The sequence below is a fragment of the Epinephelus fuscoguttatus genome, linkage group LG17 (genome assembly GCF_011397635.1).
Source record: "Epinephelus fuscoguttatus linkage group LG17, E.fuscoguttatus.final_Chr_v1".
Taxonomy (NCBI): Eukaryota; Metazoa; Chordata; class Actinopteri; order Perciformes; family Serranidae; genus Epinephelus; species Epinephelus fuscoguttatus.
The window spans coordinates 34781937-34808744 of NC_064768.1; the positions used below are offsets into that span (position 1 = coordinate 34781937).

The 26808-nt window shown below is 42.0% G+C and overlaps 1 protein-coding gene across 4 annotated transcripts in view; it reads right to left on the reverse strand.

The window, feature by feature from the left end:
* ptprua (protein tyrosine phosphatase receptor type Ua) overlaps positions 1-26808 on the reverse strand; it is a 272911-nt gene that overhangs the window by 30843 nt on the left and 215260 nt on the right. For 2 of the 4 annotated variants that reach the window (XM_049602749.1, XM_049602747.1), the window contains 7 exons: positions 22981-23053; positions 19892-19968; positions 16253-16270; positions 11902-11938; positions 5416-5513; positions 2538-2654; positions 2191-2345 (listed from right to left, as the gene is read on the reverse strand). In XM_049602749.1, coding sequence (XP_049458706.1) covers positions 2191-2345; positions 2538-2654; positions 5416-5513; positions 11902-11938; positions 16253-16270; positions 19892-19968; positions 22981-23053 — 575 coding nt within the window. The remainder of the gene's footprint in view (positions 1-2190; positions 2346-2537; positions 2655-5415; positions 5514-11901; positions 11939-16252; positions 16271-19891; positions 19969-22980; positions 23054-26808) is intronic. The other 2 variants (XM_049602750.1, XM_049602748.1) reach the window with 1 other exon arrangement.

Below are 26808 nucleotides of genomic sequence, written 5' to 3' on the forward strand. Positions count from 1 at the left end.
TTGTTTGACCCAAACCAAACAGGTTAGATGTGACAGAGAAAAAGACTGGCATGGATCAAGGACCCCCTCTGGACTTCAACGAGGGACACTGCGGTTGTTTAAACCCCTCGTTTCTTCTGTTCTATATTTCGTCTTTTGGGCTTTCTGGTGGGGTGGATGACAATGTACAGGCTCATACAAAAGTAATTCAAAGTATCCCTTTTTGTTATCGCCCCCAAAATGTGTAACTGCGTATGTCCTTAAAATGCAGACTTTACATGTGATAGCCAGTGAGTGTAGCTAAGGCTAGACAGCTTGCAAATGTTTATTTGCTTGCTTGTTTTTACCTGGGGTGTTCTGTTGCCTGGGACTCGTATTTTCCTATCAGTCTGGAGGATGGAGAGTCAATCAGGGAGCAACATTTTTCCACCACTGATCCAGTCAGGTTCATTAGCTCTCTGTAGCCTGCAGCTGTCCACGATTAAAACCCAGTTCTGGTTGTTCAGCCAGTGTAGCGCTACAGCCAATGTCTGTGGCCGAGGAGGGCTCACCTTTATGGGGTATATATCCACGCGCTTGTTCTGCTGTTGGTCGCTTTCAGGAGGTTTCAGGACGTGTTTTTCACAGTGGAAAGAGTCTTGATACCACTTCCTGCAGAGATAGTGTTTCTTCTGACAAAATCAAGTAATGGGAATATTTTCAGCCGTTTAGGGTGAATGTTTCCATCTTCCAGACTAGCTTTCTGCTCTGTGAGGAGCCTGCAAAGCGCTACGAATACAAAAATGAATCCAATGATGACACTGTTTGGTTCGGTTCAATCAAACTCAAAATCGTTTGCCCCCTGAGTGCGGCTCATTTGGGCAGGTGTGAACACAGCAATCACACTCATGTGTGCACCAAAACAACCAGACTGAGACCTTCTTGAAGAGGTGGTCTCGGTCTGGTTACAAATGAACTCTGGTGCAGTTCGTTTGTGGTGAGAAGGTGTTCTGAGCTGGATGTGAAGCAACTGCAGTCACATGACACATTGTTTGGGTTAAACATGAGCATGTTCCAGTCCTGGAGGATTATTAATGTGCACCTCCTCCTGTACTGCCTTAATATGCACATTCAGCACATCCAATGCATCAAAACATTGTTTTCTAGTTGGAGCCGCGCCTCGTTTTCAAACTGTATGGTTTGACTAAAATGAACAATGACAGCAATATAGTCCACGATGAGCAGCGCTAAAATCAACCTGCGTAGTTGTCCCTCCATTGTGACATTAGAAAGTGTCACATTTATCTTGCAAGTGTACTCTTCTTCAACGCTTGCTTTACTTCCTGGATTTTTCCCACATGGAAATTCTGACCAATCAAGAGCAGCTTTCTCACACAAGGCATTTGATCTGGTCCTCTTGTAAATGCTGCCGTGAGAACACCAACCAACTCTAGGCAATTAACAACTTTGTGACAAAATGAGTCCCTGATTCAGACCAAAGCAAGACAACTCTAGGTCTGAGAGGACTCTGAGACCCTGCCCTCTGCCTCTATTTTCTTATTTCCTACTTATTTTAGTCTTATTTTGTTCCTGGTGAGGTTAGGACTTTATAGAAGAGGGAGCAACCAGGTGCCACATCATAAGCAGCAGGCATTCAAGAGGACGCTACAAAAATTGCGGCCATAGCACAGAAAAAACCCAAATATAGTGAATGAGACTGATTCTTGCGTCAGCTTTCATTTTCACTTTTCCCGGTGATCTTGTCTACAAAAAGTATACTGCACAGTATACCTATAAATGCACATATTGACAGGTAGACGGAACTCTCTTGTAAACAATGTCCTACAGAGAATGAAAAGTCCTTCACTGATAAAGGCAGACACTATCCTCCATCTCCAAAAATCCCACTGCCTGCATCTTCATGATTTCCTTGCTGGTTATGTGTGAAACACAACATTCTGTTGGACAGTCTTATTTCATTTTGTGTATTTGTTTTTGTCACTATAGTGCTCTCCACCTACACACACACAACACCGAGATGCTCAAATTTATTTTGGGAAATGTAGAAAAACAAACTGGAGTTGACATTAACAGGGCAAATTAAGTGTGTTATGTTGTTACGTTATGAACGAGAGGAAGAACACCCGAGGCTGGAGTTATTTTAAACTCCTACTATATCATACATCTGTTAGGTGTTAATGGCATTATCAGGATGGGGGAGCGATGAGTTACCTGCAGTGGACCACCACAGGCCCAGCGTCAGGAGGCGTCGAGGCCTTGACCCGGCGCAGGAAAGCCAGCAGACCGGTAGCGTGGTACGGAACCCCATGCTCGGGCCAGGAGGTGAAGTGGAACTGGCACACCTCATGTTTGGCAGGGTAACCTCTCTAGAAGAAACAATCAGGCGCATGTAATGAGATGCTATTATTGTAAGAGTGGAAATATTTAGAGGAGTTCATGAATAGAAACCAATTAAACAAAACCTGAAGCTAAATGAGAAACGTATTGGTGCATATATATATGACACAGAAGCTGCACACAGAGAGCTGAGATAAAAATAATGTGAGAGTATGACTCACCCTCTCCATGGCGAAGGTGCGCACAGTGTACTCCGCCAGTGTTTCTGTCTTCAATAGTGTTATCTTAATGTCACCGTAGAGCTCAGTGTCATCAGGCCAATACTTACAGCACTTCATCTGGACAAACAACAAACAAAGTTCACAGAGGTTCACACACACATATACACCTGATTCATCTCGGCACTAGACAACAAACATTCACGACAGTAGGCACTACGATTTCTACAAGCAGACAAATTGCAATGCTGTACTCTTTCTATAACCTTTGCTGAATATTTGCTCCAATCATCTCCGCCATCAGACCTGACATATTAAAGAGTTGACACACTGAGGTTTGATGAGATATTTCTTTATCTGATTTCCAGGGGCATTTCCCACTCTTGAAACAGAACTTAGTGTCCGTGCAGGTGCTATTTTTCTCCCTCTGTCCCCGACCAGACAGCCCTCCAAACCTCCGCTTTTAAGTTTTTTAAGCGATTGGCTATTTTATATTTCCGTTGATGCAGTTTTTTTCTGTGGCGTCGACATTTTCTTCTCCTGCTGCTTGCGTGGTGTCAACATTTTCTACCGCTCCAGGCTGTGGACTCATTTTCTGATCCAAAAAATGCAATATTTCTCTCACCTACAAAGCCTGGGAAGACTCTTGCACCATCCCCTATGGGGGACGTTAGTTGCACTGCCATGTGAAATGATGAAAGGCTAAAAGGGCACTCTTGATTTTTTGGGGTATTCTTGTCATTCTTTTTTTCCCCTTACATTTCCTATTTTCAACTTCTCCCTGAGTCTCTGCTGATTTGTGACTGACACTGGCTGACACTCATTTACCTGCCTTGTTTTTCTGTTATTTCTACAGATGTTTCCTAGCAACCAATTCATACATCACTAAAATCTCTGATAGCTGAGAAACGTCTTAAGTTTTAATAGTTCATCTTATTTAAAATTTTAACTCTAGCGGTCACTTATTTACAGGACTGTACAGAATAAATTGTGATTTACAAACAGCTGGTGCAGCCCTATGGAAAGCCATAAAGGACATATAAAGGTACAACTGTATCTTGAGTTTGCACAGGGACAGATTTTTAGAAACTTCCCACTTTCCCATGATATTCTACCCTTTTCCTACCCATTACTTTATTTAAGATGTTTAAAATGGGTATGCCTACATGTGATGCAGCCATTATTATATTCCTGGCCCCTTAACGTTGAGGCCAGAGCCATTTTTGTTGACAAAAAAAACAAAGATCCTATAGATATCAATGCAATTTGACACACGTTTGGATTATAATCCTGACATGTTTGTGTGCATTTATTTCTTGTTAAATAAATGTTTGTTCTAGAGACATGTCCACTAATTATTTTGCAACCTTGCATGAACCTGAACCTTAAAAAACTTTAGGTTGCTGTCCTGACACACTGTCAAAATGGATCAGTAATGCAACACAGTGGCTGGATATTACATATATAGCTGTCTGGGTCATGAAAGGCTGTAAATAAACAGCCTGTTAATGTCAAACTGTTCGATACACAGGATGAGATTTATTTGGATATGAGGGTCTGACGCTGCTTGCTCACCTTTGATTTTTTTTAAATTCTTTATATTTAATAAAGTCAGTTTGCTTTCTTTCCATTTCCTGTCTTTCTTTCATTTCTTTTGGAACCACAATTTTTCTTTCTATAGGTGTATAGTCGGTGTTCCAGCAGCAGAAGCAGCCGCTCACTTGGCTCCAGCTGTATTTAGAGACGAATCCTAGCGCAGAGGCAGACTAATCCATTTTGCAACTTTAAGGGGTGAGAGGGGCCTCAGAAAGCTTCCACTATTTCTTTAAAATAAAAAATTAGTTCTTTATACAGATTTATTTTCATCTGTCCATCCATCCATTTTCATTCACTTATGCGGTGCCGGGTCGCGGGGGCAGGAGGCCAAGCAAGCAAAGCACCCCAGACATCCCTCTCCCCAGCAACGCTTTCCAGCCCCAAGATTTATTTAGCCAATTTCAATTTAGTTGACACTACTTATACAGAAATAAAAAATTGCAAACAACATCAAACTTTTCATGCCACGCTTTTCAAGGGCCCCCCTCCCTTGTTGATGACACCCCTGCGTCTGAGGCTCAAATCTCAGTACGAAGATTACCTGCTTTATAAATGCTCTAAAAGCAATGGTTTTCCCCCGAAATGGGAGCGCGGTCTTGGTGATGACGTGATGTCTGTCTGTTCTATGTGTATCATGTGACACTAGTGATGTTTCAGCAGTCATGCAGTGCATCACTAGATTCTGAATTTACCATAAAAAGAAGGTATTTCGTGTTACCTTAGACATGTTTTGGGATTTTTATGAACATATTTCAAACAAATTTTTTATTTATTTAAAATTGTTTTATAGAACATTCTGTTGATTTCAAACCATTTCCAAGCCTGGAAAACTATTTTTTGTCTAATTTCATAACTGTAGGAACCCTAAATCTATACCATACTAATGACATTTACGTCTGGTTGTGGTACCTTCAATGATCCCATTTTATAAACGGTATGTTTAGGGTAAGTTAAAAACCTCATGTCTAACACTTTGTTATACACAGTACATTCTGGGTCCATTTAAAGCAGCCAATTCTATTCAACAGAGGCAGGAATAGTTAAGAGAACAGAGGCCACAACGTTCTTTCATACACATCAAAGCTTTGACCTTGGAGCAGAGCCACCAAAGCAAAAGGTGATCACTCATGATCAGACAGCGGCAGCCATTTCCTCCCACAACCATGAGCTGCAGCAGCTCTTCTGATATATAGTGAATGATAAAGGGAGCTCCAGAAATACATTCTCTCCATCCATCTTCACAGGTGGCTGGAGAGGTCACAGGACAAAGGGAAGGGAAACCTACCCTGCCCACTTCCACCAGCTTGGTGATCATGACAATACTGAAGCAGTTCTCCTGCCAAACCATCCGCCAGAAGTCATAGATCATCTCCTGCTTGGGGCCTGCAGAGGAGGAGATATACAGTGGAGGTATAGGTGGAGAGGTTGGAGGGGAGGGAAAAAAGCCAGGGGAGAAGGTGGAGGAAGAGAAAGAGAGGAGGATAAGGAGGGCGGAGGGATGAGCCATAAGTCAGAGAAAATAGCAGCAATAACCATCAATGTAGAGGCGCTGTGTAATCCATGCCAGGGAATAGAGTAACAATGTGTCATTCATGAACTATTGCCCGCTCTGTGTTCTCCTAATACTACAGAAAAATGTCATTTCAATACACCCACAAATCCTCAGCCATTGTGCAAACAAGCTCCTGTATTGCATTCCCGGGTACCGGTGGCAGACACAAATCACAGGCCCCTGGAGAAGATGACACTTTCATTGATTTCATTACACCCTGGCGTTGATAATATCACAAGGTCCTCCTTCATACTGCCTCCTCTGCCAAACACACTACACCGCTTTTAGTGAACAACATGTCTATTCATTTCCACCCACACTGTTTGTTTAATAGGAATATTATCTTGTCTCCTTTAACTGACCTGGACGACGTTTTTAAGAGAGGGTTGCATCTTATCATCCTTCATACGTGCTGGCAGAGTATTATATCCCTTTTCCTCTTTATTAGGAATGTTGTTTTCTGTTAATATTTAATCATGTATTGATTTCAGGTTTATTTGTACAGTACAATCTCCTACAAAAACAATTCTGTGTTCATTATTTTGGCAATATGCTATTTGTGTTGATAGCTACATTGGGCTGACTGTGGGGCAATATCACCTCGGTCTTACTAATATTTACTCTGTCTCCACAATGCTTCAGCCTGGAACCAAATTCAAGCATGAGTCTCCTGTTTAGCTGTGATGTCCTCACCACCTGTAAACTTGCATCAAACACCTTTTAGAGGCTTTTTTTGGAAAATGGAAAAGAGATTAACACCAGCATTATCCTTTAAAGCCAGTTCATGTTTGAGAATCAGAGTGATCTGATTGAAGTTTTGGGTCCTAGTTGCAAAATAATTGGAAAGAGTTGAAGCTGTTGAATGGGTTTTGGAGGAAGGCTTGGGGCATTGTTGTGATCTAGCCTGCCGATGACAAAGGAATGGACACATGCTTCACAATCTGACTTGGATAGAAAGCAATATCCCTGATTTAAGTCAAAAAGATAAAGGGCCCTGTTAAAACCATCTATAGTACATGGTCTAAAGTGCATTACCCAGGTGCATTTGGGGCGTTTCCAACTCCACTTTTGATCATTAAATGGCACATAATCTGGGCAAAAACTAAGGTGATGGGGCGATGGGATTGTATTAAGTCCCATAGGTGTGTTTCGGCTGACTATCTCCCATTCTATTGAAAAGCAAGGTGCTACATGGTGGATTCAGCAAATTGGAGAAGTGAGCTGTTTTCTGCTGAGAGTAGTGCGGTAAGAGCGGTAATGTCACTCCAACAAATATCGTGGGACTTTTAAGCAGCAAATATAAACACCGTAGTTATAAACTTGACAGAGGAAACAAAACCAAACTTGTAGCTTTCGAATTCATCATTGAAGTTACACTGCTCCTTGTGTGTAAATACGCACAGCGTCTCTCGTAATGTGGAGTTGGACAGCAGCTCTGCAGCTCAGCTCTTGTCTCTGCTACGTTCACATTTTTATCGCTGTAATATTTCACCCACCTTCAACCCATCCACGTGCCTCTGTACGAGACAATAGAGTGTACGCGTGTCGTGAACCTGTCTTTGTAGGCACATCGTACCATCTGAATAATGCTCCCTTTGACGTAAGACGACGATGGGCCTAACCACACCTCATTGTATGCCGGAGCGTGGATCTTTTCAGGTGCCTCTTTGTCAGCTCGGCCAAATTTGAACTAAATTTAGGCGCTTTCGTCTAATTTACAAGTGTTGGTGTCGGTGTTGCTTTGTGCGGTGAGCTTGGACGGTGGTGATGTGTGGCTGGGAGTCACTCATCTGCTGACATTTAGCCAAATAGCTACTAGCTAGCCAGGTCAAGGTTTTCAAATGGAAAGATCTGTAAACATCAAGGAAAAGATAGAGAGGGTGAGCACCAGCTGAACTAGCATCCTGCTAGCTGTTGTACAGATGTTGGGGGGAAAAAAACTGCCGCATCAATTTCCATCAGGACATCAGGAAGTGTAATATCCTTTGATTGACCAAATATTGGTTAAATCCTGGACAGCGCCATTTAACCGGGAGACACTTTTTCGATACGGCAATTGCACAGGCCAGAGGAAGGAGAGGTTTCATGTGCTCTAGGGTGAAAAAGGACTGGTGTGGCGGTGGGAATGTGAGGTGCTGTCGAGTTCCTGCTGTGGATTGCTGCTATAAACCAATCAGAGGTGGCTGAGAGCAGCGGTGCCCATGTTCAGGAGAAGCAATCACATGGCTGTCTTGTTCAGGTCAGGATGTCTGGACAGTTAAATCATTCCACTACCAGAACCATCTGGATACACGGGCAGTTATAAAGCAGCAGCCAACAGTGTGACGAGATGCAAAGACAGGACTGAATTACAGGACACAAGTTAAAGGAGCTGATGGGATCATATTTCACTGGAGTTGTAGCTTGTATAACTTCATGTGGCCAATAAATGATCAACTGATTGATTGGCTGATTTTAAGACGTACGTGCACATGGGCACATTTACATCTGCTGCTTACACAACATGGCTGCTTGCCATGAAAATGACAACTGCGTCAGTCTGAAACTAGCAATGATAGTTGGGCTGTGTTCAAACGACCCAAAGAAATCAATACACAGTCCTGTGGAGGGTTTTTTTTGTCTTCACAAACATGAGAAATACAGTGGTGCGTGTTTTTACTGCTTTTTATTCCACAGTTGTCTTAACAACATGAATCAAAAGGTGTGCATCGACTACATGCCCCAGGCCAAACATGCAAAGACCTGCAGAGGCAGAGACATACAATAGGAGAAGGAGGAGAAACAGCTTCACTTGCCTGTTAAAAAACAGGACATTTGCAGAGCCCTCCCTATCATACAGCGATACACTGGTCTTTACTGTAGTTTAACTGAGGTGAGCTGAAGCCAGCCTGTGTTTTAATATGAACCTGTGGGCAGCTACTTTAACTGCTGTTTTCCCTCCTCTTCACAGGGTTATTCACAGCTCACTCCCCTGTCAGCAATCACTGCACTGGTTTCTACGTGTATTAGTGATATGAGATGTTAATTTTTCAGCAGCAGCAGGAGAAGCCCGCTAATGCATCGCCAGAGGGACGGGGCAGTCGGCAGAGAGACAGATGATGTGTGATCCCAGCGGCTGGGTGAATCTGTATGCATAACACAACATGCTGCCGCTTTGGACTCGGGCTTTCAGAGTGCGCTTGGCATTTCTCCTCCTCGTCCGCCTCCCCCTCGCCCGCCTCCTCCCTCTCCCTCATCTCTGGGCATAATAGAGAGTTAGCCCAGAGCACCTGCTGCCTGCTGCAAAAGCACAGCTGCCTTAAGACTCATCGAAGATACAACAAATCAACCTCAACCTGCCGTGACAGCTGACCACCCTGGGCTCGCCACGAGTATGCAGAGCCCGTTGTTCAGTGCATGTTGTTGACAGCTGTAATGATGCAGTGTGTTTACTGTACAGTGTGTGTGCACGCTAGGACACTTTACATGTGTCTAACAGTAAAAGCAATGAATTGTAATTACTTTGGCATCTATGACAGACTGTTCTTTGGTACATGTTTTCAACCTGGGTCTTTTTTTTTTTTTTTTAATGACATAATTTCGGTCAGATTTTTTTTGTGTCTCCCAAGTACATAAGCTCATATTTGAATGCATAATCACCAAATATTGATATTAGCCTAAAACCATTACACACTGAACTATTGATTCAATTTTAAAATATTTAAAAACTCAGTAAATTATCTCATACATCTTATTTTTCATGTAACATTATCTGTAAGAGACAAGGGGTGGGAATCACCAGGGGCCCGCAATGCAGTATCATCATGTTACATAAGTTTCAATGCAATATTGTTGTGATTTTAAACGTGTTGCGATATTCTGAGTATTCTAATAAAATATATTGTGATATATTGCAATTTATTACCCATTTTTCAGCTGAAAATGATGCCCCCAAAGGAAAAAATGTGTCCACATCAACAGCTTTATCTAATAAGATAAGGTTTTTATAAATATATGTTTGGTATTTTGATTATCTGCTTGCAAGAAGGCCCTCACAAGGCGCTGGCTGCTTCCTGAATGCCCTACATTAGAGGAGTGGATAGATATTGAAAATGATATTCATGTTATAGAAAAGATTACTTTTTCTCTTCATCTTCAAAAAATGTGTTCATTAAATTCTCATTAAAATACATAAGACCTGGGGCGCCAGTAGCGTAGTGGATAGTGCCGCGCCCCATATACAAAGGCGATTCATCACCGCCGCAGCGGTCGCAGGCTCAACTCTGGCTTGCGACCCTTTCTGCATGTCATCCCGCCCTCCCTCTCTCTCTCTCTCTCTCTCTCTCTCTCTCTCTCTCTCCCATTTCACGCTGTCTGTCAATTAAAGGCAAAAAGCCCTGAAAAAATAATCTTTGAAAATACGTAAGACCGTTACGACCTGATTTTGTGGAGCTATTTATTCCCTCTTCAGGTCTCATTGACATGTGGTGCTTATATGTGCACTTAATCTCTCCCAAAATGTTCTTAAATTGTGAAAACATTTGCAAAGCATTAGAAATTACTTTATCATAATTTATGTTTTGCTTTGTAAAGTGCTGCAAAAAAAAGATGAAGTTTTTAGTTTGCTCATCTTACTTTAGTCGTTTTTATCACAGCAAAATGTATGAGGTAAATTAAAAAAAGCAGCTGATTATATCATTCTAGTAGGCAACCAAACATTTAAGTTATATTTGTAATATTAATAATTTAGACAAATAAAAGTCTATAATTGGTGTCTTTGTAATGATATGACATTGCAACACAAAAAACATTTTGATACGATGCTGCATCGATTTTTCCCCTCACCTCATCAGTGACTACGTTTGCTAAAGGACTAACTACCAATCACTACATGTTATACTCCATTGCAGTGTCTTTATGGGATGTGTTCAGGCCCAGTATGAAGTTACGCACATCAAGCAGAAGAAAACAGACTTCAAGTCAAAGAATACACTTTGGGTCCTGTTTAAGTGCGTATAGCGTAACAGCATGTCTACACAGGGGGCGTATTCAGTCCATCTGCTCACGCTACACCTCCTGTGCAGACGGTAAACGATGCATATACAGTAAGATTTACTGGATGGTGTTAGAATCTGAGAATCCATTTAGTGTGAAACCTTTTTATGAATAGAGTTTAAACAGATGCGAATGGATTCATTGTGTCAGCTGTACTGTATGATATGTTGCACCTGTGCAGAACTTTCACTAAACTCTCGGTGTAGAGTAGCAGAGGTAACAGCAGCACCCACTGTTGTAGGAAAACAGGAAAGGACGGTGCAGGTACTTTCTATGTTCCAGTTTTAACAAAACATCAGGTGTGTGTATAAACCCACCGTCCACGCTGTCATCGTGCACAGCATATGCTTCTCTAGGTTATGTATGGTCATGTTTTATTACAGAATAAAATGAAACTTTCATTTGCCTCAAGTTAAAATAATCAGAAGTGTTTTATTTCAAGAATCAAAGAAATTTTGTGTGATTCTAAAATCGGTTAGTTGGAGTAAGATTTCACACAGTGCTCCAACTCGAACAGCTCCTTCCACCTCTGCCTGCACTCTCTAATGCAAAAAGACTTTGCGAGCAAAATGTGAAAGAGAGGGAGAGGAATTTTCGGAGGTTACTTTTCTGAAGCGGTAGAGCTGAGACCAAAGTGAAAGATGGAAAGAAATCAGAGGGGGATTACGAAGTGAAAAACATATTCACTGAATAAATAGGATCAGAGCCGGGTGAGAGTAAAGAGAATGTCTTGCTCTCTTTCTCTCTCAGTCTGTTTCTCTCCTTCTTTCCGTCTCTCTCTCCCTCCTTTCTGTGAGTGTGTGTGCGTGCCGCTTGGGGAATGCAGCCTATATAGTGTATCAAACTGACATCAGAGAGCTGGTGCACCACACATGCAGATGGCGGGGAGGAGAGACACAAAAGCAGAGCTTCACAAGGGAGCGACAGTCAGTAGTGTTACAGTGCAGATTGACTGACAGTTACAGTCGATTGTTACGGGAGTGTCTCTCACAGGCGGGGGAAAGTGATGCTTTATGGTGGAAATCCAGATGTGAGTGTGAGGCAACACAGGCTCCTTGCTGTTTACACATTAATAATTCACTTAAATCATTACAATATTGTCAGCTGGGCTGCTGTGTAAAGAACGCCACAAACAAAAGCAAACATTAGCAGTCAAACAGCGCTGAGGGGTATTTTTACACTCACCTTGCGTGGCGATGAAGTGATTTGATCGCTGGTAACCCTGTGTGACAGAGAGAGAGAGAGATGGCGGAGGGAGGAAAGAAAAAGAGATGGGAGAGGAGAGTTAATAATTACAAGAGCATATGATGAAGTGAGACTCAGGGACCTCTAACTTTCATTTCACCCCTCCCATCCATTCTCTTTCTCCATTTTCAGCATCAAGTCATCTCTTATTCATCTCAGAGCTGGGTTTGATGTCAGCGCGCTGCTAAATTTCTGCTCTGCTTTTGACTGAAGATATTTCAGCGGCCGTGAAAACTAATCTGCGCCGTGCCATCGGTTGATGACGCTCTGCTTAAAATACATTAGCGCGTTTGACCGGCCAGATTCTTTGCACTGTTCAGGCTCTAAGTTTGGGTGGGGGGGGGGGATCACAGTTGAATTATAATGCAGAGAGAAATGGCATTAATTCAAGTTTTTCTCCGTCTGTCTGTGAGCCAGGTCATTACATGCAGAGTGAGGGCGCTGCGTTTCAAAAGCAGCCCTGCGTGCGGTGCTTTGCATGCAGCCAGGGCTGCTGATCAAAAGGTAGATTGACAAGTGAGGGATCCTCAGCTCTGGGAGTAATTCTAACTTAGTGACACTGACTGATCTGGCTGTCTCCTCTCCGCTCAGCTTGGCATTAGGGCAGTTATGATACAATGCGCACGGTCTGGAAGACTATTAGTGGCGTCCTGGCCCTCCACCAGGCAAAACCCCGTGTGCTGAATGCAAAGCAGCCGATCATGACAGATCCCAAGAATCAAGATTAGTGCGCCCTCTCATAACTCATGAGTAAAGCGATTCCAACTGTTGTATGGAGTAAACATTTGTACAAACACTGTACAGATGCCCCAACACACACGACAACTCCCCATCCCCCAGCACACACACTGATATACACGTACGCACTGTTCAGCCAGGCAGGCACACAAATTACATTCCATAACTGTCATGCCACAGAGGGAAGTTGAGATGGATGGCCATCGCTATGAAAGAGTGCAGCGACCCTCATTCCCATGAGCCTCCGTTGCTGAGTTTCCCTGGGCCGACCAGTTTCCTGTCTGTCACCTTGGCAACCGCATTTCCCAACAGCAGGCGGGCAGAAAAACATCAAGCAATGTGAATTCAGAATGGATAAGGCAAAAATAAAACATGCAGAGTCATTTGAGACGTGGAGAGCTTATCAATACTACCAAAAAGACAGAAAAACAACTTTCAATTTGTTTTGCTTTGACAAATTTGGCTCACTCTCAATGCAACCTGTGACAAATCAGTGAAATTTTGACCTTGGTGTATGCACCTTGGTGTATGAAAATGAAAATCAGTGCTCATATTTATCATGCATCTCATAATCGCTTGTAGGAAAACTGCTGAAACTTTAAATGTTAATAGAAACCATCCTCCCAGAGAGAACTGGAGGACATTAAAAGGAGGTCTGAGGCTGGCTCTGCCGAGAATAAATGACCAGGATCAGGGTTTTGCAACACCTAGGGCTCTTTCTTTCTTGTCAAACACTAGGATCCACAAATTCAAATGACCTACAGCCTGCATTTTAAAATCAGCTGCATGGGAAGTGAAACAAGAGAAAGAGTATCACCGCTTTCGGGTGCACAAAGAGCTGCTTAAGCACAAGTTAAGGCTAAAAATATACAGTGCTTTGCCAAATCTGACTACAGTTTCAAACTGCACAAATGATAGTTGATGTGTTTATCTGAGAAAACTACCCACCATAGTATTTTAGAGTCTGAGGGTCCAAATTATCCCTGTTGTAGCTTCATTTCCTTGTTGCCGAAATTTGCAAGAACTCATTTCCTGTAGAGTTAATGTGTGGGTGGAGGAATTACCATCACAAGCAATCAAGCAATGGCTGCCACAAACTGTTTTGATCCACTCAGTATCTTTCATGACGCATTTTGGGGGTTTTTTTTGGACTACCGGTAAGACTTTTACATTTGCAGTGTTCACGACTGATAGAACATGTGTACATGTGTTCCATAGATGTCACCTGTCGGCTTTTGTGTTTGGGGTGAACAGGGAGCCACAGATCTGTATGCTGCTGGGGTTTAAACTGCTCCAGAAAACTTCTATCTTTCTAACTTGACCAAGCTTTCTAGTTTGCTGACTGCAAGTTAATCTCTGTAAACAAGTGGGCTTTCTGCATATGTATGCAAAATCTGTAGGCAACAGTACAATATTTTGGTATTGGAAGTGATCTAGTTTCAGTTTGTAGTCTGAGCAGTATTGATTAATCATGTTTGAGCAGGTTTTGGCAAAACACACTGGCTGAAATACAATCTCAGAAGCCATTGGCTACCGTCTGACAACCAACTTTTCTGCATTCATATGCAGATATCTGTTTATAGAAATTAGCCAAAATGTTGTCTGGACCTGTCTCAGGTTGCTAAGCAAACTGTAAACAAAAAGCAGGATAAAAAAGGAGAAGTCTCAGCCTGGATCTCAGCCTGCAACTCCCAGGGTTCACATTGATTTTCACCAATGAATCTATAACGTTTCCATAATATTTTGTCCCATTTCCATGACTTTGAATAGTTTAAAATGTAAAGGCCTATATCGGGATTCAGCCGTACATTATTAAAAAGGCACTAGCCAGACATTTGCAGACAAGCAAACTGCTCACCTTTGATGACTTGACTCGCTCATAAGACATCCCGGCTGCCAACTAGCTGCTCAGTACCAATAGACCAAACCATCACTCCCTTTTTGGAGGTATGGAAACAACAGATCCTATAGTTTTCAATGCAATCTGTGTGTTTGGATTCTAATTTTGACACTGGTGTGCATTTATTTCTTGTTAAACAAACTTTTATGTTATGCAAATGTCTAGTAATTGTTTTGCAGCCTTGCCTGAAACTTAGCGTAAGCTATACCTTCATAAATTATGGTTGATCATTGTCATATCTCTTCAGGCTTGCCCTGTCCATATGGATGAATAAGCCAACACAGTGGCCTGCTATTGCTTATCCTCAATCAATTAAGTATATTTGACTGAATCACAAGGTATCATTAGTGTTTACAGTGTCTGTAAATAATCAACCTGTTCACAGCCAACTGTTAGTTGGAGACGACAATCTGATGCTGCTCTACTCTATGATTGTCCTGCAGCAGCCTCCAACTCAAGCTATCTTTAGCTATCCATCTGTTGTAACTGTCACCAGCATCATTCAGTGATCTACCACACTGACAGTGAATATTCACATGTCATATGTGCCTGAAATCTCAGTGATAAAGCCTTGGTAAACCCCTACACAATAGCTGTGGGGTATTTCCTGTTTCTTTCCTTTCAACAGTCACACAGGGCAGCGCTAGATTTTAATTAGTATCTCTAGGAATATAAACAAGAATATATATTTAAATCTTTTCCAAAACATTCTGTTAATTAAACAGTTTACAGCCCTGGGAAAGAGTTCAGGATTGTCATGACTGTGGGAACGCTGTACAGTGGATCCCGTGAAATACTGGCCAATACCCTCACAAGCTTAGTTGTCAGACGATAGCGGATGAATTCTGAGACTGACTGGAAGGTAACAAGCTATCTAACCTACTACCTGGTAATTGACGATCTGTAAAACTTGCTAACTCAAAGTAACAAGCTACATAACATGCTAACCACCAGTTGGTAATCCTTCTAATTTGTTAATTGGCAGTTAAGCTACCGTTGCTGGTTTTTATGGCCGCCAAGTGCTACGATGTTACCAGCTAGCTAGCATGTCATTAGTTATCTTGTCAGCCACAATACCTTCCCAAATAGCCCTGAAATTAGTCACCATGCCACCAAACATCAAGTAAAAGAATCTTTCTGTTCCACTTCATGGTTTGACCAGACAATAACCCTTCTCTGAGATGCTTGATGAATATGGGCCCCGAGAAAAAGTCTATAGGTGTCTCTAAAATGATTCCCACTCTTGTCTGCACTGTGATTGCATCTGTTTTTCCCCCAGTTCACTGTCACTGAATATGTTTCAAATGCTTGCTGAGTCATGGTAACAATAAACTCAGGCTTTGATCTCAGTTGCTTGATGTGACCTAGTCTCCTCTCCTCTGTGGCGTACTATCAGGCCTTTTATAAGACAGCCTGATGTTAAGCAAGAACCCCAGGTGAGCGTCTCTCTATGAAAGAGGACACTGCTGCACTCAGTTTGGAAAGAATTTGACTCAGGGGAAAAGTGACGGCGGACAGGCTCAGCAGCTCAGAGCAGAAAAGGGAAGGAAGATCTGCTGCTGGAGAGAAGCCATGGAGGGCTGGCAGGGACAGCGAGAGGGGGCAGCATGAAAAGGGAGAGGAGATGGAAGAAAGGAGAAGCAAGATACTTACTTCCCTGTTTATCCGAATCTAAGAGATGCCAAAAGGTTGAAAACAGGGGGCGGAAAACAGAGAGAAAGAGAGAGAGAGAGAGAGAGAGAGAGAAAGTAGGAGGAAAAAAGAGCTAGTTATTGTGATTAAAGACCAGGAAAAGAGGGTAATGAAATGGTTAGAGAGCAGCTTGCCTTCAGGACCTGTGGAGAGAATAATGATCAAAAGCCTCAAATTCCCATGTTTCCTCGCAAAAGGCTACTTTTGCTTTTTAGAAGCCAGTCTGTCTTTTCTATTAATGGCCTCTAATCCTACTCACCTTCAGCATGCTACACCTTTATTTCCATAGATTTAAGTAAAGACTTTTTAATCCGGAGCCAGTGATGACACAGAGTTGTCCTTGGTGTTAATAACACAGATGATACTTTCGCAAGTTCTGTAATGAAAGAGGGCATGGTAGGGATAATGTCACATAGGGCTGGGTACCAGAACTTGATACCTTTAAGGTATCGACTGAAACAGTAGCGGATGGCCTTTCGGGAGCACAGAGGGTCGTTTTGGCCGGCCATTAACGATCAGCTTGACCAGGAACCAGGAATCAGGGTGTCTACAGGTATCGGACACTTAAGCTGTCTTCTCATATGAACTCCAGACGATGTCCAGAGAATCAGATGCACACATTGTCTGGAGTCTCCCTTTCGCACATGTAGCACACAACAGCAGATTGTCCGTGTCAAAAGCGTTCTCACTACTAGGTGGTCCATTTTGTTTAGGAGAACACGACATGGTTCGTAATGTGGTCTCTTGCCATTCCTTCAGATCTCATCACCTCTCCACTTAGACATTCTTGTTGCTATATTTGCGTAAATAACCCTTCGTCGTCACCTGCGGACGTTTGTTTTCTTCCAGTTTCCCGCGAGCCATGTGACAGAAACGTCATCTGTTCACCTGCTAGCTCGCTGTCAATTCTCCAGACAATGGCCTACTCTATTCACACATATGCTCAGTCGAACATTAAACGGCCCTTTTATTGAGCAGCTGGCAGGATAAAGTCAGTTTAACGTCTGATCCAACTGATTTGGACATTTGCATTCTCACACACAGCTTCTTCAGGTAATGTCTAGACAGTTTCAGGCCTGCAGTTCATGTTTGACTTTACCTTTCAAGATCATTTTTAATTAAATTTATGACTGATTTTTGGACATCTTATTCTTATTCAAGCATTGCAGGCTAGTATAAAGGCAAGTAGGAATACAGTTATTAGAGTGAGTCAGGTTAATCTACACTTTGCCAACAGGTAGGTGCAACTATAAGCTAGAAAGACAGTTTTAAGTTAAGCTGTGGTGTTTAAAGATTTGTAACACCAGAAATTTGGACTTTCACACAGAACAACTTGACTCTTTCTGACAAAAAGAAATTAAAAGATGAATAAATTGAATTGTATAAAACGTTCTTGCAACCTTGACCTCACATATTCAAACTTAAGACTATCTACTGACTTTAAAGGCCTGATATCTAAAGAATAGACATTTTAACACTTATTAACCTGCAGACACTCTGAGGAATAAGTCGATGGACCTTTTCAGAATCCATGCATGAGTCGCGGTGCTCACACACTCACGCCAGAGCACCTGTTTGGAAGCCAGACTTCACAATCTGCTGGACATGACTGGCTGACAGCGACATACATAGCAACTGTCTACCTGCTTCTCTACTGATAACAGAACCTGCTCATTGAAATGGATGGTCAGAAGAGAGGGGGAGAATAGAAACAGAGAAAGGCCCTCGCGTCAGACGCAGCTTAATGCTGCAAAATAAGCAACATGTTTGCCAGTTAAGGGGATCAGATCAGTCAGAAACACAAGCTAAAACACACAAACACAGCCATACACACATGACATGGCCTACCTAAGTGATAGCCCAATTACTTACTGGTTACTCGGGTAGTTTATTGTTAACCGTTAGTTTGTTTAAAAATCTGTCTGTTTGCGTGTTTTTCGCCACATCTGACCTCAGCAATGCTGCAGCATCCAGAGATCTCAGAATAAACTTATTGATTACAATGTATTTCTCACAGATGGGACAGAAACTATCAATTTAAGAGAAGGTTAAGTTGCATGAAACTGGAATTTTTCAAGAGTGACATGGGAAAATCATGGCCGTCTCCAGATGACACACAGACATACAAAAATATATAAAAAGCTCTTGGATTGGAAGTTCTTGGATTTGTCTGCTCAGCCATTACCTCCATGCTCATTTATTTTATCTTATTCCAAACTCATTACTGCTGCTGATTCCAAAACAAAAGTGTGAAAAGCATTCCTTCCTGAGCAACAGAGCAAGACAACACTACCTGAGGGGGCGTTAATAACACTGATTTCAGAGTCTGTCAAGAAGCAAGTGTGATGATGATGGTGTCACTTTTGTGTTACACCTGTCAGCAACAGACGGCAACAAAGAGAACATCAAAACATCTGACACAAAAGTGTCACGTCTTGCAACCAACACCCAAGAAAAGATTATGTAAACCTGCATGTAAATGAGAGGAGAGAGTGCTGGAACTTTTTTGGTTTAACCTTTAAAAAAAAGCAATGTTCCATTTATTCCAACCTTGGCGTCTTCCATGAATCATTTGGAATCATTTCGCTGCAGCGTTGTGAGCCAGGGGTCTTGGCATGACATGCGGGCGGTGCTGTAGACAGCACAGTTAATGATACAAAGGTCCTTGGAGCGTTCGTCCTAATGGAGCCCTCACGGAGCACTAAAGGGGATAAAGTGGCCACGCACAGCCCTGTGAGTTTTGACGTTCCGCTTTAACCAATGCCACCCACACATGCTGAGTCAGGCACCCGCTACTGATCAGTCCTCTCTGTCCATTTTACATTTCCTTTTGTTCTGCAAACAACAGTAGAAACAAAGGACGTAATACAGCATGCAGAGACTATAACAACTCAGGTTAAACCCTGCAATGAGTGCTTCAGCAGGCAGTGCCAAAAAATGGAGGAAAGACTGTTGAGAGCTTTTCACAGTCACCCTCAAGTGACCCCTCCATTATGAGCGAGCAGCAGATGTCAGACGCTGGCCTATGCTGGAAGAAAAAGTAACTGTCCTTCAGATAGTTTTGGTCCATCTGATGCAAAGCGGCAGAGATAGGATCTGGCAGGAGTGCATACTGCTGCTGGGACTGGAGAGGCTCCCTGAGATACTCACTCAAGCTGAACTGTAGGTGAGATCAAAATATCTGAAAGTAGATGAAAGGATCAGCTGTGTTATATTGAGTCCAATTGCAGGGCAATGTCGCCTTACAAAAGCATTTGGGTGAGTCATGATGCCCGCTGCTCCGAGCTTATGGGCTCTTGTAGGATCTCTCCGAGTTGCTGCGATAAAATCTCACCTTAAAGCCTGCATGTAGTAGCACACCTAGATATAATACTATAGTTTGTGGGTGTAGTTACTAAATGACAGTTCAGTCTGAGTAGCAGAGAGCTCACACAACCTCAGGCAGTATGTGGAGATGTCCTCTGGTCAGGCACTCAGTCAACCACAACAATAGAAGCTGACTAGTACGAGCTCTTAGCGCGGAGCTGTGGGATCAGCAAAGCCAGAGATGAGGGAGTAGGAGGTGAAGGAGGAGGACAAACAAGACTGAAGGTGACTTACGTCTATGTAGTTGGCATTGACATAATCAGAGCTGGGGTCCGCGAGCAGAGAGTGCAGCTTGACTCGATGGCGATCATCTGAAACACACAAAAAGGGACTTACGTGATGACAACACCCATCCACTCTGTCAGTTTATATACTGACTTTTATGGACACAAATGCAGATGTCAGGAGTTTTATCGTAACAAATTTAAATAAAGTGAAGGTTAGGGTGTAACTCTGCTGATTCATTTTTCTTAAAAATCAACATTCCTCATTAACTAACAGATAATTTCGGTGTACTAGAACAGTTTTGACTGTGCTGACACTAAGTAGAGTGCAGATCTCCATCAGGTGACCAAGCGGCAGTTCAGGCTGATCAAGGCCACTCAAGACGATCAGCACGTTTAAGAAGCGTCCAAGAAATACATGCCTCGTCTATTTTTGAATAGGGATGCACCGAAATGAAAATTTGTGGCCGAAGCCGAAGCCGAAGCCGAATAATATCAAACGCTTGGCCAAGTACCGAATACCGAATGCCGATGTTTAGTATTTCATTAGTTTTTGCAGATGAACCCCCTCCAGATTAGTGTTGTCACGGTACCAAAATTGGGACCCACGGTACGATACCAGTGAAAGTATCACGGTTCTGAGTAGTATCACGATACCACAGTGAAAATGAGGCAGATGTGCCTTTTGTCATTTATAAAAAGATAAATCACTTTTCTATAATACATCAATGATATTTCAATGGAATAAATTACTTATTGACTTATTCATACTTCAAAAACAGCATCAATAGGTGATTAACATAGGGGGGATCAAAATAAAATAAATATAATAAAAATCAACCAGCCACCCTCCTCCCCTGACAAGTAAAGAACAGTCCCTAAAGTGCGGTGAGGTTTGTGGACCGTTACTGACACAAAGAGAGAAATGTGAACGGCTCGTTTCTCCTCTGATAGGCCACATACTGTGTGCCGCCATGGCTCGGCTCTTCAGGTACTTTTGGGCAGTCATGACAACAAGTTATTCACCTGGAGCCGGACTTCTCCGTCGCTGGTAAGCCGTTATCATGCGCTGCCGTATTTGACAGGAATACATATTCCTGTCCGTGTCTGTGACCCCCGTTCAACCCACAACCGGCGGGATTCGCCGTTTCGTTTCTGCTACTGGTTGAAATGATGATTGCGTTATCAAAACACGCTGCTATTATTCGGCCTTGCTTTTCATTTTTTCCACTGAATATCGAATGTGTGTTTTTTGCAATATTCATCCGAATATATGCGGTTACCGAATATTCAGTGCATGCCTATTTTTGAATGAGCTGAGGGGTTCTCAAGATCTCTTACTAACACTGTATTTGAAATATAGATACACTATAATTATGAGGATGAATGTATTTTTAATGACTAAATTATAGCCAGACATCTTTGATCCATGTCATTCAGAACTACACTTTGAACGGTATTAATTTTACCTGTAGGCCAAAGAGCAACAGAGAAGATAATAACACAATTAAAACAGACAAAAATAAAAACCATTTAATGGCCTCTTTACAGGTAGGAACAAAAATATCAAGGGTTTTGACCAAATCAAAAAGATCTGCAAGTCCACAAAATCATGCAGGTAAAGCGCTTCACTTCCAAGATGCTCCTTGTGTGGTATGACCCCTTGCAGCAAACAGAACAAAACTGGGTCGTAACCATGTGCCCATTGAACTTGTCCTTCCCAGCTTCCTTACAGTTAAAATAATAACAAGGGAAAACAGAAATAAGAATTTACTCATCTCATAATGTGCCTGACCAGATGCTCTGGTTCAAAATGAAACCAAACGTTTATATGGATGTCAGTTTTTGAGACATGACAAAAGCCAAAATGTTTCCTCCAGACGGTAAGACTTGTTGTTTTCAGCTGAGCCGACCCCTACCTTGTGGCCCCTAGCGTCCATTTTAAAAGGAGTGAGGAGTAAGCAGTGAATCATGGCACAAAGCAGTCAATAAAACAAGCTTTTCAACAACTGTGAGTCACTACAGCTATCAGGGGTCCCTGAGCATACAGTCAAACACGTGCACACAAAACATGAGGCTGACTGGTCCAGTAGCTTTGAGATTAGCTGTGGACAGATGATACGTACATGTAAACACACAAACGCGCATACACACGACCATCGACATGATCCTCATCCAGGCCTGGCTGAGATAAAAATGACATAATTGAGAGTTGGGAATTTGATGACATCAGATTAGAGAGCTACATTTGTCCCCTTCTGCTGTCTGTGGTCACCATACAGTGCTTTAATATAGTCAAATTCACTGTATAGTTGTTTTCACTTACACATATTTCTGTTTCTGTTGTCAGACCACTGAACATGTGTGAAACAATTATTTAATGGCAGCCTATAAACACTGCTGCTGCACTGTGGTCATCAAATCATTATCTTATAATCATAACGCCAGTAGCTCTGCTATGTGTTCTGCTTTATTGGCCCTCAAACTGAGTGATTACAGATAAAGTCAGAGATGACAGAAAGTTCTGTTCAACTTCACTGGTGCGCAGTTTTAGTCTGGACTGAGAGCTGGAGTGGAGAGAAAAAGATGCATTTACAAATGTAACCGACTTCATTTGGACGTACTCTCGGTCTGCTGTATCTGTCACGCAACCTGCCTTGCCTTTTAAAAGCTGCAATCACACCTTAAAGAACTCATGATAGAAAAAATAACCATAATGACTGTGTTATTTCTTTCCACAATGACGGTAATAGAACACCACAGTGCACTGAAGATATTGAGTGTACTTGCTATCAAGTCCAGCATTTCAAAACCTCTATTAAAGCCACTACTGAACGATCAATCTTAAATAATCCAACATTACAACATAAGTTGTTTTCTTCTCACGTTAACAGCCATTCAGGTGGGAGTAAAAATAATCACTGGTTCTAGACTTGCAACACACAGCGGTGCTGTTGTTAAATGTTAATGTACTTTACAGTGTATGCGTGAAAAGCTATAAAAGTTAAGGTGTGCTGTAACCTACAGTAAAATGAGACTGAAACCGAGCCAAGTAACAACAGCATCAGTGTTTCTCTCTTGTAACCCTGCAGTACTTACGGCTGAGCAGACTATCGTGCCTTCCTTTGGTCTTGTCCTTCTTTTTCGTGACGTCCCAGCCATCAAAAAAACTCTGCAATGTAAAGTCAGAGATCACACGTTACGTTTATTAAAAAACATATTGCAACAAACAGGGGCGATGTCTTTGAGGCCCTTGATGCGTCTTGAAACCCAGAGTAGAAACGACTTTGGTAATGCGCTCCAAAGTGCTACCCTAAGGTTGTCTGAGAAACTTCACTATTATAGCATCTTGCCAAGTCATCAACAGACATCTGCCACAACATAGCAGGGAGAGACCGAGGCTGAGAGATGACACGCAGCACTGAGAGATGGCTGCGGCCTTGAGAAGAAGGAGGCAGCCCACTGCAGTCATTCTCATTCTGCGCACAGTATGGGGCTCGCTGCTTGAAGAAGCTATTGCTCCATAATACCTCAGTGTTAAACTGCTAAATTTGGGACAGCTGTTTATGACACCCATCTACTAAATCTGCTGGTGCAGCGAGATGAGCCATTGAATCTAAATCAATACTGTAAGTGATAAAAGAGCGGGTGGGGGTAGAAACCCTCCCCCCAAAATATGAGAGTGGATGGGCCTGGCTTGAGTCTTGTCATATTCTGCAACATTTTAAGTCACAGCCTGATCTCCCTGTTGTATCGGTAGGCACATCCAGGCTCTCGTACTCTCATCTGCAGCCGACCGATCCCCCCTGGGCGAAGGTGGGACCACCTGAGAACCCGGCAGAAGCACACACAGCAAGCTGATCAGGGGATTACAGCTGCCACTGGATCCTGCACAGGTAATGCCTGATCTAAGCCTGCTTAACAAACCTGTCTCAGTCCAGCACCCTGTGTGTTTGGAACCTCAACAAGAATCTGTTCACCTTCATGAAGCTTTACTTTAATTAGCTACTACTAGCTTGTATGTTAAAGTCAACATGCTAAACACTTAAAGGGAAAACTTGGATGTTATGACGCTGGGTTGTATGTGGTGCTGCAGCAAACCATTCTTAGCCACTTAAAGAAATCAGTCTAAGTGGACGCTATATTGAGAATATTTCCACCACTCTACCTTACCATCAGACAGCCCTTTCCTTTGACACTACATTTTCTCAACCACAGAACTTCTGATGCATAAGTGAAAATGTGCCGTGCATGTATTATGCCACAGATCAGTTGCCTGGGTCAGACTTTCAGCGGTTTATAGAGGAGACAACACATACAAGGAAATAAAAAAGACTGATTATGAAAGGGACTATGAAATGCAGTTCACTCTAGAGTCAAGAGGATACGCTAAGGAGCCGGAGTATACAGAAGAACTCTTGCAGAGGCAGACTGAATGGGCTGAAAGAGAGAGATATGTAGGAGTACTGAAGTTTTACAGTTGAGAAATGTAGTGCCAAAGGAAAGAGCTATCTAATGGCAAGGTGAAGCAGTGAAAATATTCTCACTATAGTGTCCACTTAGACTCATCTTTTAGAAATTTTTTTTTAGGTGGCTAAAATATGTTTTGCTACCAACCCCGATCCACAAAAGTAAATTGCTTAGGTTCAGTTGTTGTACACTATTCTGCTTCTCCAAACTGGAAGATTGCCGACTGACATCTACTGTAATAAATAACACACTGACTATGAATAAATACCTCGTACAACCCCACTTCAAAAAATCCAAACTACCCCGTAAAACCTAAAAATTTGGATACAAATTCCAAAGTGTTACTCTGACTGTGGCCTGGCAACATAAGCAAACAACCCCACATCTCTTATTGATTTTCACCGAAATCATGAAACATTGCCAAATCCTTATTGGTTCATGGAAGTCTGCAACATCATCTTTTTCCATCCAAGCCTGCCAGGTTTGTGAAGATTCTCAGTTATCCAGGTCATGCTAATCTTAAGTGCTATATCGTAGGCAACTGGACTTTAGTTCTATGGAAGAAGAAGCATCTTGGATGAGAGGTGAAACGTCTTCAAGAAACTCAAGCAAGTCCATCTGCCCTCGATATAGCAGTGAAGACAAACCCACCATCTTAAAACCAAGAAACCACAGAAATTTTAGATCTTGTATATAAAACCATAGTTGAAAGTGTTTTAACTTTTCATCTTTGTGCCTGGTACGGTCACCTTAGCTGCAGATCTAAGAACAGTCTGTCTAGGATCGTAACAACTGCCAGCAAAATTGTTGGTAAACCTCCAAGGGCCTTATCTCAACTCTTTACAGAGAGGACCAGGAAGAAAGCGTGGAGTATCCTAAAGGATAACTCCCATCCTCTCTTCTGCCAGTTTGAGCCTCTAAGCTCAGGGAGGCGTTACAGAGTCCCTCTGGCAACTAAAACGTGTTTAAGAAGTCTTTTATTCCAAGTACCATTGCTATTCTTAATTCAACAAAGTGAATGAAAACTGTTGAAGCCACAGAAATGAACTGTTTTTAATATGTTGTAATGGTACTTTGTCTGTGCTATCGTGCTCTATGTTTTATGTTCTTTATGTTTTTATGTTTGGTGAGCCAAAGACAAATTTCCACCTGGTAGACAATAAAGTTATATTCTATTCTACCTTCGAATGTGAAATAACCAAAACCTCCTCAACTTTGCATGCTCATGTTGGACCTCATTAGTTATAGTATGAAGCTGACTGAGAAAAGAGATTTTCAGGTTCTTTATGCATTTAAAACACCAACGTATCCACAATGGTTCCATCATCTTACAAAAATGCACATACAAGAGAACAAATTAGCATCCCATGAATGGCATTGTTACATTACATACTTACGTGAGTTACATGATTGATGTTAAGTTACATACTAAACGTAAAGTTATGTACATAATGTAAAGGTAAATATTTTAGGTTTATAAAAATGATTTTGTTTAGGTTTGGTTAGGTTAGGTTAAGGAAAAGAAACCTGGTGATGACATACTTTCAATGGGGTTTGCTTCTGGCACCACTTGGTCAACAGAGCAACATGTCCTCATACAAGGGTTCATATGATGTCTGACACGAATGTCATTGTCATGTTACATACTGAAAATAAAGTTGCATTAAGTTCTTCAGAAAAGAAACCTGGTGATGACATACTTAAAAATAACTCAAAAGTTTACTTGGTTTCACTCTGGGCATGAACACTGATTTCCTGAGGGAAAGTCCTGTGGTTGTTTGACCCATCCACCACCCTAACCTACCTCTCAAACTTTCGCTCTTTATACCACTTTCTTATTTACTCCCAGCAGTGAATTGGTCACGGGATCGCAGCCTTACCAGTTACGTGGGTTATATACAAATTCTGGTGCATTATTTTTCGTAGATGTGCGTATGAAACAGTGCATGAGAACAGCGTGAAAACACGAATCACATAGCAATATTAGGCATCAGCACTAGTAACCAGGCCGCTTTATAAGGTAGTTATTGTGCATTTCAAATGGCATTTTGTACCATGCAATGTGTACTTTCTGTTTTTATAATGTAACCTGGTCACTGTACAAGGTAGCTACATGCTAGACACAAAGATTTACTGTAATCTGCACTGCACCTTGAATTTTATTTTCATTTATTGTGTCTCCCTTTCATAAATCAAATAAACTAAACTAAATTGAATAGAAAGAAGAAAAAAAGAAAGATTTGTTTGAGGTCACAGAAACAATACGGCCAATACTCCAAAAAAAACAAATGTTCCGCTGTAAAATGTTCCGCTCATCATGTATTTTGCTCACAGTCCAATAAATCTGCATGAATACACTTTTAAGACAGAACAAGCTAAAACATTAAACACAAAATCTAAAGGTTCCTTATAAAAATGTTGGAAAGACAAATGTTGACAGAAATAAGCTGTCAGATT